This window comes from Mercenaria mercenaria, chromosome 9 (assembly GCF_021730395.1).
Source record: "Mercenaria mercenaria strain notata chromosome 9, MADL_Memer_1, whole genome shotgun sequence".
Classification (NCBI taxonomy): Eukaryota; Metazoa; Mollusca; class Bivalvia; order Venerida; family Veneridae; genus Mercenaria; species Mercenaria mercenaria.
The window spans coordinates 36,296,318-36,315,207 of NC_069369.1; the positions used below are offsets into that span (position 1 = coordinate 36,296,318).

At 37.2% G+C, this 18,890-nt stretch overlaps 1 protein-coding gene across 2 annotated transcripts in view; it reads right to left on the reverse strand.

The window, feature by feature from the left end:
- The window catches only part of LOC123547094 (huntingtin-like), a 90,732-nt gene extending 75,626 nt beyond the window's left edge, over positions 1-15,106 (reverse strand). For both annotated transcript variants that reach the window (XM_053551209.1, XM_053551208.1), the window contains exons 1-10: positions 14,972-15,106; positions 13,450-13,591; positions 8,205-8,386; positions 7,292-7,472; positions 6,178-6,897; positions 4,792-4,959; positions 3,601-3,797; positions 2,906-3,004; positions 1,952-2,052; positions 130-391 (exon numbers count right to left, since the gene is read on the reverse strand). In XM_053551209.1, coding sequence (XP_053407184.1) covers positions 130-391; positions 1,952-2,052; positions 2,906-3,004; positions 3,601-3,797; positions 4,792-4,959; positions 6,178-6,897; positions 7,292-7,472; positions 8,205-8,386; positions 13,450-13,591; positions 14,972-15,025 — 2,106 coding nt within the window. In that variant the 5' untranslated portion in view covers positions 15,026-15,106. The remainder of the gene's footprint in view (positions 1-129; positions 392-1,951; positions 2,053-2,905; positions 3,005-3,600; positions 3,798-4,791; positions 4,960-6,177; positions 6,898-7,291; positions 7,473-8,204; positions 8,387-13,449; positions 13,592-14,971) is intronic.
- Positions 15,107-18,890: the final 3,784 nt, after the last annotated feature.

Genomic DNA, 18,890 nt, shown 5'->3' on the forward strand with positions numbered 1-18,890 from the left:
GCTGATGAAGAAAAAAATCAATGAAAATCAGATCATGCAAAATGCTGATGATTCTACTATGCTCAACAAAATGTTATACAGAAAAGCAAAAGAAAAATAGTTAAGGTAAATAAAATTGTAATATCTTACTATAAGATATTTGGATTTTGCCATGTTGAGTTTTTCCATGAGTGATAAAACCAGTCTAGAGAGGACACTTTCCATAGTAGATTGCACAACCAGTCTAGGTGCCACATGATATGGTCTGACCAATCCCTGCACAGGAGGAGGAGGCTGCTGACACCAATCATGCATTGTGGGAAACAAGAAGTTGTCAATATTGTTTCTGGCAACCGCAATTACAGGATCCTGATGAGGAAAATCCACTGGGTAGAAAAGCTGTTTCACCAATCTAAAATTTAAAGGGAAAGACAAATGTTGTTTTGATGTTAATTCCATCTGCTGGGATTTCTTTAATCATTTAAAGAAGTGAAAGAATTTTCAAAATCGACTTAAAAATGAGAAAGTTATGAGCATTTAAATATTTGATCAAAATGGTGGCCATTTTGTTTCCATGGCAACAAAAAACAAAATGGTGGATTTATTAAATTTCTAGACACATATTTGAACTGTATTTACGTATTTCTGTAAAATGATTCTCTATTATTTCCAGCTATAATGAAAGAAATTACAATGCTTTACATCTTACACTCAAGAAACTTATAAAATTAATCTATTTAAAAGGTTATTAAATTTTGCTAAATAAAGAATTCAGCAGTGTGGAAATGACATCATAAACACACAAAATGGCTGCCTCCATGATTGGCAATTTTTTTAAATTTCAAACTGCCATATCTTTTTCAATAGTGGTCAGATTTCAAAAATTCTTTCAGTGTTATGAAAGGCTTGAGGATGGCTTTCATGTGAAATCTTATTTTCAGGATTTGCTTGTCCTTTAAGAGATAATTTCCTTCAGAACCCTGTAGTATAATTTTTATAAAATGAGATACCTTACATATTTTTTCTACTTACTACTTAGTTTTATTTAGCAATAAGACATTTGGACTGAAAAGATCAAATGATAACTTTCCACATTTAATGGTGGACGAAGACTGGATTGTTTGTAAATTAATTAAGTCCCCACTGGTAACCCATTGTGGTTGACTCCTTCAAACTACTATAAGGATTTTTTCAGTTGGAGAATAGTGCAACATACAGAAGATGCTGAAATTCCAGAAGCTTCCCTGGTCATTTAGTGTCCCAAGTGTAAAGCACCCATATACTGGACTCTTTTTCCTATGTTGGTAATTTTAGTTAGAAGAGTGGTGGCTCGAACTCTGGACTCCAGGTATTAATGTCAGAGTGTTACCACTTTACCTCTGCATCTGCTTGCTCCAAAGTTGATCCTACAAACACTATTTCAAATACCTTGGAAGAATTAACCATTTGTAAGCCTGTGATTGCTTCCCCACATAGAGGATTTTGTTTCTGATAAGACTCTACTAATACTAGAGTGGTCAAAGGTAAATTTCCACCCAGGTTCACCACCAGGTCATGGAGGCCTAATATAAAAAGAGCTGTCACTAATGGTGATAAATGCCTCCGCAGCGCCTTGACCTTTAACCTGGTGACCTTGACCTTTGACCTGGTGACCCCAACATCAGTAGGGGTCGTGTACTCAATAAGTACTATCAGCATGTGAAGTTTGAAGGTCCTGGGTGCAGTAGTTCGCGAGTAAAGTGCCTTCATGCAAAAAGTTAACATTGTGACGAACGAATGAACGAACGGTCTGACAGTTGAAAACTAATATGCCTCCCTTTAGGGGCATAAAAATGGTAAGCCAGACCAAAAAGTTACAAGTTATTTTTCAATCTACTTCTCTTGATAAGCTTCAATCAATAACTGAAGTGTTATTAAAATAAACAGGATACTTTAACCCACATACCTAAATCCAAACAAAATAATTTCTTACCTGACAAGTGTGTGCGCAGCAGCTTTTCTTACTCTGCCGTCTTCATCTCCAATATAGACTAGCACTACTTCCTCTAAAATATGATCTTGTAGAGACAAAGGCTGAAACATACATAAGATGTTTAACCTTTACCCTGATATATTTCTAAAATGGACGGGTCTATCATTCAGTTGGGTAGTACCATTTATTATTCAAATGGGTGTTCAATGAAAATTTACTAACCGAATAGCGAACAGTGCAGACCATGATCAGCCTGCATTAGTCGCAAAGGCAAAATCACTTCCTGCCAGCAGGCTATAAAGGTTAAATCAGTTCACACTTACAAGAACATAAAAAGAACAGATTAGCAACTATCAATCTACCTTTCACAAATAACAAAGTTCTCAATACCCATTCTGCACTAATACCCATAAGCCTGTGCACAAATACCCATAAGCCTTTTTCTTCCTTCTACATTATAATAATGTATCTAATATTTGTTGAGAGCAGTTTTAGTTGTCAACCGTAATCAAATGATCCAATCAATTCCACTGCCTTCACTTGCACTGACACCATCATTTTCTCATGATTTCTCACTCAAGATTCTCAGCTTAATTGCGAGAATATTCATGCTTGCATACCAGACAGATCAGGAGTTTCTTATCTATTTCTGTTCAGTTATCCTCAACCAGAAATTCAAATAACTAGATTCTTTCCCCAGAATCATGTACCTATCCTATATTCCTACAAATATTTATACTGCAAAATTCTTCTGTAAACAATAATAATCACTGCCTCTTAAGACCTTTTTTTTTTAAATTTAAACAATACCATGACAAAATTAAAACAAATTCACAGACACTACTACACACATCATACTCCTAAAAACTGCTTACTACCACATTTTGCTCATGACTTTTTAAAAATTACATGACAAAATCAAAACCAATTTCGCAAATATAACATAGACCATACCCCTAAGAACTGCTTCTGTCCAAATTTAGCTGAGCATGTATTCTCGAGATGTTTCATCACCTTGAAGTCCAAGCTGCGTACAAACTCCATTACTTCTACCTGTGAACAAAATGAGGACAAAATTACCATACAATATCTTAAGAGTAAACATGATCATTAACAAAACAGCAAAAAGTTATATTCTTCGGCCTTACTGTTAAAAAAGTTGTCAAAGGGTGAGAAAAATGTGCAGTCAGTCTGAGACTCGAACTAAGGACCCCCCCGCTTACAGGTTGAATGCTTTACTGCCAGAGCTGACCAGCTGCCTGACATATATTCTTCCCTAATGTGACAACAATAATTTTTTTTAAAGAATTATTTTAAAAAGAACAATCCAAACCAACCTATTTTTCTAAGATTGATTTGTATGAAACACAACAGTTCTCATATTAAGCTTTGAAGTAAATTAGGTTTCTCCAGTTATTGATAGGAAACTAGTTGGTCTACAGAATGGCAGGCTTACCAACATAAACAATATACCAACACTCCCTTTTAAGAGGGGCATAGCAATAAGCTTTGTTTTCTGAAGCTGTTCTGACTGATACATTAACTTTTAATATAGAAATAGAGTATACATGCCTTTCATATTTTTTGTTAAAAGCACATGGAACAGTAAGTTTACCTACATTATTCTAAAACAACTAGCACTGCATTACCTTAACAAGCCAGTATGAGTTGTTCTTCACTTGTAGTAGTTTGAGCAAGGCTTTGATAGCTAGGTTACCATGGTTACTGTGTAGGAGTTTCGGCAGACACGTCCCGAGAGCGGAGACAGCGAGTCTCGCAGCAACTGAGGAAGAGTCCTCTGCTATAAACAACAGAGTGTCTACCAGACTCGACAGACATAAATTACCTGTGTGAAATGTACAAAAATAAAGAATATGTACTCTGCATACTAAAGCATTTAAACAGTAAAATCTGTATCCTGAGAAAATTAGTTTTGTTTCAATAAAGTTGTGTGATTTCAGTAGAAACATCTATTTTAAAAGAAAATGAATTCAGGAATTTCAAAGTCAATAAGACAGGTATAAGAAACTTTATTACATACTCATTTAATAACTCCGTTAAATTTCAATGGAACCTGAAACGTCAATATTTTGCCACATTGACGTTCAAATTTCATATCGGACGTGTGACGTCATTTGTGACGTCAGTTTCATGAATGTCGTCGCGTTTAAAAGTTCTCTAACGACGATATTTTCATTTTCATTCATGCTTAATAACAAATCTGAATCATTTATATATAATTTTAAGTGTAGATGCATACAAAATGTATGTAATAAAACGATTATTAGATCTGCTTCGAGAAATATGCACTTGTTCTTTTGCGGAATAATATTACGCTCCTAAAGTCGTGCAATATTTCCGCTGCAGAACTTGTGCATATTTCTCAATACAAATCTAATAACTTATAAATATCTGTTTGCTGAGATATGATTTCACTCAGCAACTTCATCTTGAAATCCACATGAAGTTGTCATGACTTCACAGCTCATGTTTTCCAGCATTATTAAAATGAGCCGTGCCATGAGAAAACGAACATAGTGGCTTTGCGACCAGCATGGATCCAGACCAGCCTGCGCATTCGCGCAGTCTGATCAGGATCCATGCTGTTCGCTTTCCGAGCCTATAGCAATTAGAGAAACCGTTAGCGAACAGCATGGATCCTGACCAGACTGCGCGGATGCGCAGGCTGGTCTTGATCCATGCTGGTCGCAAACCCACTATGTTGGTTTTCTCATGCCACGGCTCAAATATATTTCATGTCAGTGCATAAAAGTACAAATATTTAGAGTAAAATTGACAAAAACAAGGCATATCTATATAGCATAACATTAATTTATCACCTGTATTCTCATTGTTCAGTTTGACCCATTTATCAAAGTCACCCCTGCCCTCTGTGAGGACCGCCGACACTAGATTACCAATAATTATACTACAGGTACCCTTCAACTGAGGATCAGGATGACTTGCATACAGCAGAATGTCACGTATTATTGCACTTTCCTCAGAACCTGAAAAAATGGTGCATTTATTCAGAACCTAAAAAAATGGTGCATTTATTACAACAAAGAAGATTTTGCAAGCACATAAAAAAGACAGAACAATTACCTATGTCTAGTCCTTTTTTTCCAATTAATTAGTACATACTAAAAATACTTCAGTTACAGTTTTGAAGTTACCTTGTTTCCGTCTTCTTACAGCTTTTCCGAAAAAATGTTAAAAAGATCATGGTAACTTTAAAGTTTCTTTCCTTTAAAAAGAAGACAACTACAAGATTACCAGCATCTTTATAGAACTGTCATTGCATAAAACTAGATAGCAAACTCAACTGGATGAACTACTTTGGTTTGAGCAAGTTTAACCTTTAGCCTGCTAAATTTCTAATATGGACAGGTCCATTATTCAATCTGGGCTATACCACTTATTATTCAAAGGGGTGTTCACTGAAAATTTACTGACTGTATAGCAAACAGTGTAGACCATGATCAGCCTGCACAGACTTGCCACCAGCAGGCTAAAGGTTGAATAACATTTAAGCAACATTTTATGACAATTTTCAGTTTTAGTACATTCTGTCAGATTTATTTTATGAACAAAAAGACCATTTACTTAAGAGTTTGATCCCTATCAGAAATGTATCTTTTGTTAATTTTTTTATTTAATTTAACACAAATACTCCCCTTTAATGTTGAAATCTTCAAAAAGTGGCCTGTATCCTTTAATTTCAAGGTAACTTCTAGATTTACTTTTGCAACGGATAGATACTGGGATATTTCAACAATATGAGCCAAAATGCAAGTTTTAAATGGTCTGTAGCTTCCGAATTCATTTATTTCAACTCTAAGCTGATTGCACAACCAAGACATGTAAAGGGAGGTAAAAATAATTTAACAAACTTGCATTTCTAATGAATTTCAACTAGATATATAATTGTTAATGTAAATCTTTGACATATCTAACACAATACATCTTATACTGATATCACTCATTAGGCAAATCTTATTTATTAAATTTATACATATGCTAAAATAATTCTATCTTGGTTGGCAACCAGGATAGCAAAACCAAACTGTAAGAATACCCCCAGTGAAAATATAACATGTATCAAGCCCTCAGTGAGCACAAATATTTTAAAGTGTAAATGATTATTTATTAGACTTTCAAACAAATCCATTACTTAATCAAAATTTGATAAACCACCTTTACGGATACAAGGTTAAAACTTTTACCATGGCCACTTGTTTTCTGTAACTTCTGTAGAAATAACGATGGTGCCAGTCTTACTGCATAAGCAACATTTCCTAGAGCGAGACTTTTCACGCTGACCCTCACCCTTCTGTCAGGCATCAATTCCCCTGGCTTCCCAGAGAGCAAGAATCGACCACAGATCACCCTCATGCAATACACTAGAGGTACACCCTCTGTCTCTGACCCAATTTTATCTAGAATATTTACATCACTTTCTGTTGGCATGGGGGACACTAACTCGCAAAATTCAGGTTCTACAATTTCCGGATTACCATTCATGTCTTGACCAATAATTTCTAACCTGCCTTCAATTTTGTGAGTTGGACTCAGGCTTTTAATACTGAGAAGAGTTTCTTGACTCCCTGTATTTATATTAGATAAACCTGATTGCTCAGACTTGTCCTCTTGAAGGTCACCTATTTCAACATTAGAATATTCCTCAGGCTCATCACAATTTATCACAACCCCTAAATCACTTTCCAATTCAGCATTTTCTAGGTTCTCCTTTACTGTTTCTGAATCAGCAGAGCTTATTTCCTGTAACTTTGTCTCTGATTGGTCCATCTCTGATGAATATGCAGATGAGGCAGTGTCTGAGACTCCTGATTGGCTCTTGATATCACATGACTCTGACTCTTCATCCAATCCTGTGTCTTCTGATGCCACCGATAACTGACTTGTTGAAGGGACATCTGCTAGCACTGGAAAAACAGAAATGAATTTTAAGGTCATCTTTCTGACAAAATTCATTTCAACCATATAGCAAATATTATATGCACAGGTCTGACTTTGAATTTTCCACCAAATGTGTCTGGATTTACTTCTCACGGGAGCAACATGTAAAAAACACATGCCAAAAACTCAACAACTCAGTACTGCAAACTTCTGGAAAACTGAACATTGCAAATTTTATTCTTATTCTAAAAGCAAATTATTATTAACAGTCTAACGCATGACAGTGCAAATATTATCAAGTACCTGCAACTGGAATTACATGCTGTATTTTTTACAACAAACTGTACAACTAACTCAACACTAATTCATAATTTTTTTTTTGTCATTTGAGCCATTTTGGTTAAAATATAGTACCATTACCATTAGAGTGTGTTTTCATGTCTTTCTTGTATATAAATGTCTCCGAAATTCCTCCATCACTGGTTAGTACTGTCTTCAGACTAGTGGGTGGGGTACGTAACAATTGTTGTAATGCTTCAAGGCATGAATTAACAACGTTATGATCAACATGACTCAGGTGGTGAACCAGTAGCTGGTATACCTAAAATCAACAGAAACAGGCAGAAAAATACAGTTAATTTTCATCAATTTCTCAAGTTAAACATATAGTATTAAACTGAAATAAGCGTTAATTTTGTTTAAAATATTAGTTCAGTTCATTTTCACATTCAAGAAAAAAGCTAAATCTACATGTCCTTCAACCCTACCAAATGATCTAATTCAACTCATGGGAGGCTGCTGCTCTGGTGCATTTAATAATATATATACAATTTTGATCATGTGGTGACTTTCCAGCACTTAATGGTTGAGAAATAAAATCTGTAAAAAGATCCCTTGGAAGTATAGAATGTAACCAAAAAAAGAATAATAGCAGACTCGGTTTGATGGAGTCCGTTCATGAGAGGTAATAAAATGAGCAACACCTCTCACGCCCCCTAGCACCAGCGTAAGCAGAACTCTATTACCCAAGGTGCTTCTCAGGCATTAATGAGGCACATTCATGCATGGGCATAACCATCAACCTTCCATAAAACATCCGATTGGTTTCCTAACATGATGACTCAAGCAGAGCTCAAACCAAGAGGTAAGGAGAATGTGATTCAGTCAGAAACCTTAGCCACTTGGCATCATAGCTTCCCTTACAAACGGCATAACATAGTAACAAATAGAGGGATCTTTCAACTGCATTGCAAACACTGGTTCTAGTACTGCTTCATTTCTGCAGGCAATGAGTTAGAAAAAAGACAATATTTTAATCCATTTATATACATACAGTAATGATTTGTTCCGTTGACACAGTTTCCGTCTTCAGTGGTTTTGTTTCCCCGAAACTTCCCTTCATTCCCTGTGCCTCGAGGCTATGTTCCGACAACAGTGGGATAAGGTTACGCAAACACATGATAACACCAACCAAAACAGGACCCTCAATATCTCTCTCAACTGGTAACACTAATTCTAAAATTAACACAAAGTAACACATGAGATATAGCAAAATAATTCTTTGACCAGTCAGGGGTGTAACTGTTTTAAGCTATGTAACCTATTTCAGTTACTTTTTCAAGCATTTTATAACCTGTATTAGTTATAAAATACAAGTTAACTCAGGTAAGTTATTCAAAAAAAGTCTTTTTGCTGTTCTCACAATGTGACCTATACAGTGAAATAAGTAGCAATCTGTGGTTAGTCAAATTCTCTTTTAGTCTGATCATGACCTGATAAGCATAATGGGATGCTAAGAGTTTTATAGCTTTAAACCTTTTGCGTAAAACTTTTATCAGCCTTTCGTAAAAAAATTTACTGCATAGCTGGAAAGATAAAGAGTTCAAGGATTCAGGAAACAAGAGGGCCAAGATGGCCCTAGGTCGCTCACCTAAGAAACACCCCATAACAGTGTAAAACATGTTTGACCTAGTGATTTCATGGAAACAAATATTCTGACCAATTTTCATTAAGATTGGACCAAAAAATTGGTCTCTTGCGATAAAACAAGCATTTTCTTAGATATGACCGAGTTTTTGACCCTAGAAGACCCATGTTCAAACTCGACCTAGATTTTATCAACGCAATTATTCTGACCAAAATTCATGAAGATCAACTGAAAAATACAGCCTCTATCACATACAGAAGTTTTTTCTTTGATTTGACCAAGTGACCTAGTTTTTGACCTCAGATGACCCATATTCAAATTCAACCTAGATTTCATTAAGGCAATCAACCTGACCAAATTTCATAAAAATCAATTGAAAAAAACAGTCTCTATCGCATACACAAGATTTTTCTTTAATTTTACCTAGTGACCTAGTTTTTGACCTCAGATAACCCATATTCAAAATCAACCTAGATTTCATCAAGGCAATCACTCTGACCAAATTTCATGAAGATCAATTGAAAAATACATCCTCTATTGCATACACAATGTTTTTCTTCGATTTGACCTATTGACCTAGTTTTTGACCCCAGATGACCCATTTTCGAACTCGGCCTAGATTTTATCAAGGTAATCATTCTGGCTAAATTTCATGAAGATCAGTTGAAAAATACAGCCTCTATTGCATACACAAGGTTTTTCTTTGATTTGACCTAGTGACCTAGTTTTTGACCCCAGATGACCCATTTTCGAACTTTGTCTAAATTTCATCAAGGTAATCATTCTGACCAAAATTCATGAAGATCAATTGAAAAATACAGCCTCTATCGCATACACAAGGTTTTTACGTGATATGACCTAGTGACCTAGTTTTTGACCCCAGATGACCCATTTTCGAACTCGGCCTAGATTTCATCAAGGTTATCATTCTGACCAAAATTCATGAAGATCAATTGAAAAATACCGCCTCTATCGCATACACAAGGTTTTTCTTTGATTTGACCTAGTGACCTAGTTTTTGACCCGAGATGACCCATTTTCGAACTCGGCCTAGATTTCATCAAGGCAATCATTCTGACCAAAATTCATGAAGAAGAATTGAAAAATACAGCCTCTATCGCATACACAAGGTTTTTCTTTGATTTGACCTAGTGACCTAGTTTTTGACCCGAGATGACCCATTTTCGAACTCGGCCTAGATTTCATCAAGGTTATCATTCTGACCAATATTCATGAAGAAGAATTGAAAAATACAGCCTCTATCGCATACACAAGGTTTTTCTTTGATTTGACCTAGTGACCTAGTTTTTGACCCGAGATGACCCATTTTCGAACTCGGCCTAGATTTCATCAAGGTTATCATTCTGACCAATATTCATGAAGATTAATTGAAAAATACCGCCTCTATCGCATACACAAGGTTTTTCTTTGATTTGACCTAGTGACCTAGTTTTTGACCCGAGATGACCCATTTTCGAACTCGGCCTAGATTTCATCAAAGTTATCATTCTGACCAACATTCATGAAGATTAAATGAAAAATACAGCCTCTATCGCATACACAAGGTTTTTCTTTGATTTGACCTAGTGACCTAGTTTTTGACCTGAGATGACCCATTTTCGAACTCGGCCTAGATTTTATCAAGGTTATCATTCTGACCAATATTCATGAAGATTAATTGAAAAATACAGCCTCTATCGCATACACAAGCTAAATGTTGACAGACGACGGACGACAGACGACAGACGACAGACGACGGACGACAGACGCCGGACATCGAGCGATCAGAAAAACTCACCTGAGCATTGCTCAGGTGAGCTAAAAATGGCATTAGTCACATCCAAAATGAGGAATTGGCACAGGAGGGCTTTGTAATATTTTATGATAACTGAAACAAGTTATGAAAATATAAGCAATAACTCAAATGGGTTATAAACTGCGATAACTTGAAACAGTTACACCCCTGACTGTTGACTGGTAGTGTGGAGAAGAACCTTATACTTTGCCATGAAATGATTGCTAGGTTTTTGTTAAATACTGTTTTTTCAACAGTATTTCAGTTATGTAATGACTGTCAGGTAACCTAACCAGTGTTTGTGAATTCTGTACGAGTACTGACCTATTCTTCAGAAGAAACTGGAAACTTTTTCAAATGAATCTGGGGCAAAGAACAAATGACTTCAAACACACTGACTTCTAACAAATTGTCACATAGAGCATACACAACACCAGGGATCAAACTTGCAACCTCTTGATTTACAGTCATTTCCTCCATCTAATTAACCAGCCAGGAAGGAAACCATTTTATTACAAAACTCCTTATATACATTGCAGGTTCATAGTTTGTGCTATATGATCTATCTGTATTCAGCACATGTTAAATGGGCTAATAAGTTAAAAAAATTGAAAAAACAAGAGCTGTCTCCATAGGATGACACATGCCCCCGATGGCACTTTGAATGAATAGTTAAGGCCAATGTTAGAGTTTAGGACCTTTGACCTACGGACCTGGGTCTTGCGCGCAACACGTCATCTTACTGTGGTACACATCCATGCCCAATATTTTTAAAATCCAAGCATGAATGACAAAGATATGGACCGGACACGCCCATCAATGCACTATGTTGAAATATGACCTTTAACGTCTAAGTGTGACCTTGACCTTTGAGCTACGGACCTGGGTCTTGCGCACGACACGTCGTCTTACTGTGGTACACATTTATGCCAAGTTATTTGAAAATCCATCCATGGATGACAAAGATATGGACCGGACATGAATGCACTATCATGAAAAATGACCTTTAACGTCTAAGTGTGACCTTGACCTTTGAGCTACGGACCTGGGTCTTGCACGCGACACGTCGTCTTACTGTGGTACACATTCATGCCAAGTTATTTGAAAATCCATCCATGGATGACAAAGATATGGACCGGACACGCCCAACTATCATGAAAAATGACCTTTAACGTCTAAGTGTGACCTTGACCTTTGAGCTACGGACCTGGGTCTTTCGCGCGACACGTCGTCTTACTGTGGTACACATTCATGCCAAGTTATTTGAAAATCCATCCATCGATGACAAAGATATGGACCGGACACGAAAATTGCCGACAGACTGACAGACTGACAGACGGTTCAAAAACTATATGCCTCCCTTCGGGGGCATAAAAAACTGAAAATTAATTCCTGACGTCATGTAATAAGGTACATGCATACAGGAGCAGGTACATGTATGTAGGCATTAATTTCATACAGGTGCAGGTACATGTATATAGGGATTTCATACAGGAGCAGGTACATGTATGTAGGGATTTCATACAGGAGCAGGTACACATATGTAGGGATTTCATACAGGTGCAGGTACGTGTATGTGGGGATTTCATACAGGAGCAGGTACATGTATATAGGGATTTCATACAGGAACAGGTACATGTATGTAGGGATTTCATACAGGTGCAGGTACACATATGTAGGGATTTCATAAATATGCAGGTACGCATATGTGGGGATTTCATACAGGAGCAGGTACGCGTATGTAGGGATTTCATACAGGTGCAGGTATCATATGTGGGGATTTCATACAGGAGCAGGTACGCATATGTAGGGATTTCATACAGGTGCAGGTACATGTATGTAGGGATTTCATACAGGAGCAGGTACATGTATGTGGGAATTTCATACAGGTGCAGGTACATGTACATGGGGATTTCATACAGGTGCAGGTACATGTATGTGGGGATTTCATACAGGTGCAGGTACATGTATGTAGGGATTTCATACAGGTGCAGGTACGCGTATGTGGGGATTTCATACAGGTGCAGGTACATGTATGTAGGGATTTCATACAGGAGCAGGTACATGTATGTGGGGATTTCATACAGGTGCAGGTACATGTATGTGGGGATTTTATACAGGTGCAGGTACATGTATGTGGGGATTTCATACAGGTGCAGGTACATGTATGTAGGGATTTCATACAGGTGCAGGTACGCGTATGTGGGGATTTCATACAGGTGCAGGAACGCGTTATGTGGGGATTTCATACAGGTGCAGGTACGCGTATGTGGGGATTTCATACAGGTGCAGGTACATGTATGTAGGGATTTCATACAGGTGCAGGTACGCGTATGTGGGGATTTCATACAGGTGCAGGTACATGTATGTAGGGATTTCATACAGGTGCAGGTACGCGTATGTAGGGATTTCATACAGGTGCAGGTACGCGTATGTGGGGATTTCATACAGGTGCAGGTACATGTATGTGGAGATTTCATACAGGTGCAGGTATGCGTATGTAGGGATTTCATACAGGTGCAGGTACGCGTATGTGGGGATTTCATACAGGTGCAGGTACGCGATTGTGGGGACTTCATACAGGTGCAGGTACATGTATGTAGGGATTTCATACAGGTGCAGGTACATGTATGTAGGGATTTCATACAGGTGCAGGTACGTGTATGTAGGGATTTCATACAGGTGCAGGTACATGTATGTAGGGATTTCATACCCTTCCACATCAAAATTTAGACATCAATATTTAAGCAGAATTTAGGCACTCCCTTTGATTAGTACTTGTGGAACTTATTTCTGAAATTTAAATGCATATAAACTTTATTTTAAAGCCCCTAAAATCAAATACTGTTAACTTACCTAAAAGACTAACAAGTAAAAATTCAATAAATGTTGGTGGATTTCTTGAGTACTGACAGATCAGTGTCAGACACATGGCTGCTGCCCTTCTACAAGATGCCAGGTTGGACTTCAAATTTGGCAGAAATGCTTTTATCAGCACCTGGAAAACAGAAACATGGTATCCTAGTGAAAAATTGCATTAGTAAGTGATGTTATATACAACCGGTTGCTACATATTGACATACTGAGGGCCTTCCACATCCCATGAAGGTGCTTAACAGGTGCCCTTGAACCAGAAATATTCCCATCCACATCTCAAACCAGTCAAAGATTATTGTATCAGCAACATATAGATCTTAGACTATGACTGTTGATGAATATTGGTTTACTGGTTGTACTTATTTCACCATTCATAAACTGTGTTTGCTATAATCAATGACTGCTCCCTGACCACTATTTGCAATATTCACAGGATTCCAATTCCAATTATGACAGAACGAAACACTGCGTCAAAAGTCAAAATTTAATGCCCTACCCCTGTGTCTCACAATGCTTTACACCCACTTCTGCAGTTCAAAATTATTTCAGTTTCAGTGTAGTAAGTTATACATGATACAAAAACTGAACGATTTTTAGAGAAACATGCAAGCCCACCTATTAAGCCCAAAGAAATACAGCGAATCTAAGGATCATGAATTCAATCACTTAACTGCCCTCCATTACATAACTGTAATATTGATAAACAAGAAGCTGCGTTCAATAAACGCTTGATGCCTCCTGTGGCATCCTTGTCGATACAAAGCAACCTAAGTCCAAAACAAGGTCAAGTTCAAGGTCAAACTGAGGTCAGGTGATGTCTGAAGATGAGGAATGGTCAGAGGCTACATCTGCATTAGTATCAAGTCATTCTAGTAAGGGGTATTGATGCTAGATGAAACGGTCCCATTTGGTTAACCAAGAGATGGCCCATACAAAGCAACCTAAGTCCAAAATGAGGTCAAGGTCAAACTGAGGTCAGGTGATGTCTGAAGATGAGGAATGGTCACAGGTTACATCTGCATTAGTATCAAGTCATTCTAGTAAGGGGTATTGATGCTAGACGAAACAGTCCCATTTGGTTAACCTTGTACGGACGGACAGGACAATCACTATATGCCTCCAGCATCAGTAGATGCCGGGGGCATAAAAACAACACTAAACCGCAAAAACATGTACCCGTACACTGTAAACGCACATATTTTCGCGGGGTCAAAATTTTACAAATTTGAAATTTTGAGTATGTTCACGAGGTTTAATATTCGCGAAATTGTATAAATCTTATCCTATTTGAATTAGAATTATACTAAAGGTGAATATTTACGCGTGGATTAATTTTCGCGAGATGTAGTGCCTCACGAATATAGCAAAAATTATACCCTTGCGAAAATTTCTGCTTTTACAGTACATGTTTCTGACTAAATAAACTCTTTAACAAGTGTGATTTGGCTGGGTGTGAGCCATGGAGGATGTGCTCTGTTGTTGATGTCACTTAACGACTTACCTTGACCTCTGTATCAGTTGCAAACACCATCAGAGCAGGACAAATCTTGATCATAGCAGCTAGCAATGTCTCTTGTATCCCTTCATCTTCACGTCTACATATCCTCGCCACACAAGGCAGCAAATTCACAATGTATGGTCTAAAGAGTTAATTAAAACTTGATTACATGTACAGTCAAATCTGCTCTAAAACACCTGTGAACAGAGACCATCTGGCTCTTGAGACTACTAGTTCACACTGGCTATTAACATTTGCAGTTTATTTTGACCTCCTAATAAGGCTAGCTGCAAATAAAGACTAATATATGACACTCCCATGTGTGGCCTTTATGCACAGAATTTTAACAGTAAAATTTTTATAACAAAGTAAAGACTATGTTTGAAACAAAAACACTGTTTAAAGATTCAAATTAAGTCAAAACTTTATCAACTGCTTTTATCAGTTGCTTCCTTCCACTGATCTGGGAATGATGCCGAGACCTTTACAACTGAGAAAAATGTGCTGAAAAACATCCAAATTGGGAATTGTTAAAAAGGTTGTTAAATTTTACATATAGGAAAAAACTGGTCAGATGTGTGTTAAATTACCATACTGCCTTGTGTTTAACTGTGGAAATTTTAGTTTAGAAATTGGGAGAAAAAGACTATTTTAAATACTGTTGGGGTCTTGGCTGAAGTTTATATTTAAATCGTAAATATTGCAACTCCTCAGAAGAACTATTTACCTGCATGTACAAAGTTTCAATTACCAGTACAGCTGAACCTGTCTTAACGGCCGTGGGTCACAGTAGTATGATGTTTTAATTTTACTGTAAAGACATTTTAGTGTTCAAAATCCTTAACTTATACATTTGTTTTTCTAAGTTTTCTAAAATGTCAAAACAGAACTCTAAAAGTTAAACGACCGTTAGCTTAATCGCTTGTTAAAGTTTCAAACAACCGGGTCCAGATAATATAATATCAATCCAATGTTTTAACAAGAGCTCGTCGAACACAAAATGCCCCCATTGATGGATTTAGTAATTGCACAAGGAACAGAAATTATATGCTCACTGTAAACAAAAGTTCTACCATTCTGGTTAAATCTGACCTTGACCTTTAACCTATTAACCTAACAAGAGATTACAGAGTGATCTTGGCGCCATCCACTGAGCCTTTTTTGAATGTTCCAAATTTCAAGACTAGCTCAAGGTCAAAATCAAGGTCAAATTTCATTTCGGTACAAAACAATGTGTATGTGGTCCACATTTGAAAGCTGTGGCTTCAGAAATGTGAAAGTAGGTCACTAGATCAATTTCAAGGTCAAAGTTCATTTCGGCAGACAGAACTATGCATGTGCTTCAAATTTGGAGGCTGTAGCTTGAGAAATGTGAAAGTAGGTAATAGGTAAAAATCAATGTCAAATTTCAATTCAGATCACAAAAATAAATATGCATGCGGTCCAAATTTGAAGCCTGTTGCTTCAGAAATGTGAAAGTAGGTCACTAGGTCAATCTCAAGATCAAAGTTCATTTCGGTACACAAAACTATGCATCAGGGCTCTGGAAATTTTGAGAACTCAATCGGTCCGAAACGAAAATCCTGACATCGGCGCTACCCCACCCACCGCATTATTGTATTGACTATACCATATTTGTAAAACGTGATAATAAGCATGTCATGCATTAAAACTGAGTTACCGGTCAACGCGAGTTTCCATACAATGAAGACAGTTATTCAGTGTTATGTGTGATCGTTACTTTGTTTAAATTTCGATGTTTTTCCGAGAAAATACTTGCAAGGATAAAATTACCGAGCCATACACCGTGTACCTAACTAGTCTAAAAGCCAACGCACGTGACTTCGTTACCATATAAATGGCAGATAATTTGTGATGTTTCCTCATTCTTTGACGGAATTTTATAAAATACAATGCATCAAATTGAATTACACGACACATATTCTCTGCTATACATCCTCAGTATTTTAAGAATACTCTGCCGCGGACCGAATGTGTACGTTATGTGAACGCTGAGATCGAATTTCCCGCATGTGTGGTACCATTTTGTCACGTGGGTTGGCCACAGATATTTCATTTCACTGGCGTTGTACTTAATAAGCAACTATATTTTATTAAGTTATATGTTCTCTTCTTATGTAAACAAAATTTCGTTTTGAAACGTTTTTTAAAAGACCGATTTGATAAACAGCGCCACTCCGGTTTTCTTTATCATTCGTGTTTGTCAGTCCATTTTTTTCTTTCTTTTTTTTGTACAGTCGGGTTGCAAAGACGATTTTCTGCACTTGTTTCAACTGGAGCCCCAACAAATGTACCATGTAATTTTTACAAATCAAGTAATTATAAAAGTTATTTATATCGGTTTCCCGTGTGATGTCTCATTAAATGCAGTGACCATTTGTTTTTTACCCGTGATTAAACATAGCCTTTTGAAATAAACCATCCGTCGGATTCTAAATAAAAGAAGTGGATCCCCGTCGAAAGGATGTGGATCCCCGTCGAAAGGATTTGGATCCAGTCAGAAACATTTGGAAACCAGTCAGAAATGTTTAATACATTGCAGTCAGCTGTCTGCAAACATTAAAGGATGTGCCGCGCGAGACTGATTGCGTCACGTGCTAATTACGGACCGATTATCAAGGTGACAATCAGACCGTTTGACACGTTTATTGATTATCTGAGGGTGCGACCAACAATTTCCTGTTTGGCAGATGATCGTGTATTGAGATTAAAGACCGAAATTTATACTTTTCACCATTTTTACGGGACCGATTTTTTTCGTTTTTTCACTTCATGAATCGGTCTTAAAAGTAAAAAATCGGTCCAAAACCGACAAACCGGCAAATTTCCGAAGCCCTGCTATGCATGTGGTTTAAATTTGAAGGCTGTAGCTTGAGAAATGTGAAAGTAGGTCACTAGATCAATTTCAAGGTCAAAGTTCATTTCGGTAGACAGAACTATGCATGTGCTTCAAATTTGGAGGCTGTAGCTTGAGAAATGTGAAAGTAGGTAATAGGTCAATCTCAAGATCAAAGTTCATTTCAGTACACAAAACTATCCTTGTGGTTCAAATTTGAAGGCTGTAGCTTTAGAAATGTGAAAGTAGGTCACTAGGTCAAAATAAAGGTCAAATTTTATTTCGGAACAAAAAACTATGCATGTGGTCCAAATTTGAAGCCTGCACCTTCAAAAATGTGAAAGTAGGTCACTAGGTCAATAACAAGGTCAAAGTTTTTTTCGGTACACAAACCTATGCATGTGGTCAAAATTTGAAGGCTGTAGCTTGAGAAATGTGAAAGTAGGTCACTAGGTCAAGATCAAGGTCAACTCATGTCAAGGTTCATCTTGCCACTCAAAACTATACATGTGGTCCAAATTTGAATGATGTAAGTTATGGACATGAAGATTCTAAGTTTTTCCTATATAAGTCTATATGAACCATGTGACCCCTGGGGGGGCATATTTGACCCTAGAGGGATAATTTGAACAAACTTGGCAGAGAACCACTAGATGATGCTACATTACAAAATATCAAAGCCATAGTCTTTGTGGTTTCGACAAGAAGATTTTCAAAGTTTTTCCCTATATAAGTCTATGTAAACCATGTGACCCCCAGGGCGGAGCCATATTTGACCCTAGGGGAATAATTTGAATAATCTTAGTAGAGGACCACTAGATGATTTCATATACAAAATATCAAAGCCCTAGGCCCTGTGGTTTTGGACAAGAGGTTTTTCAAAGTTTTTTCCTATATAAGTCTATATAAACCATGTGACCCCCGGGGTGGGGCCATATTTGACCCCAGGGAAATAATCTGAATAATCTTGGTAAAGGACCACTAGATTGTGCTACATACCAAATATCAAAGCCCTAGGCCCTATGGTTTTGGACAAGAAGATCAGAAACCGTTTAACTGTTCCTG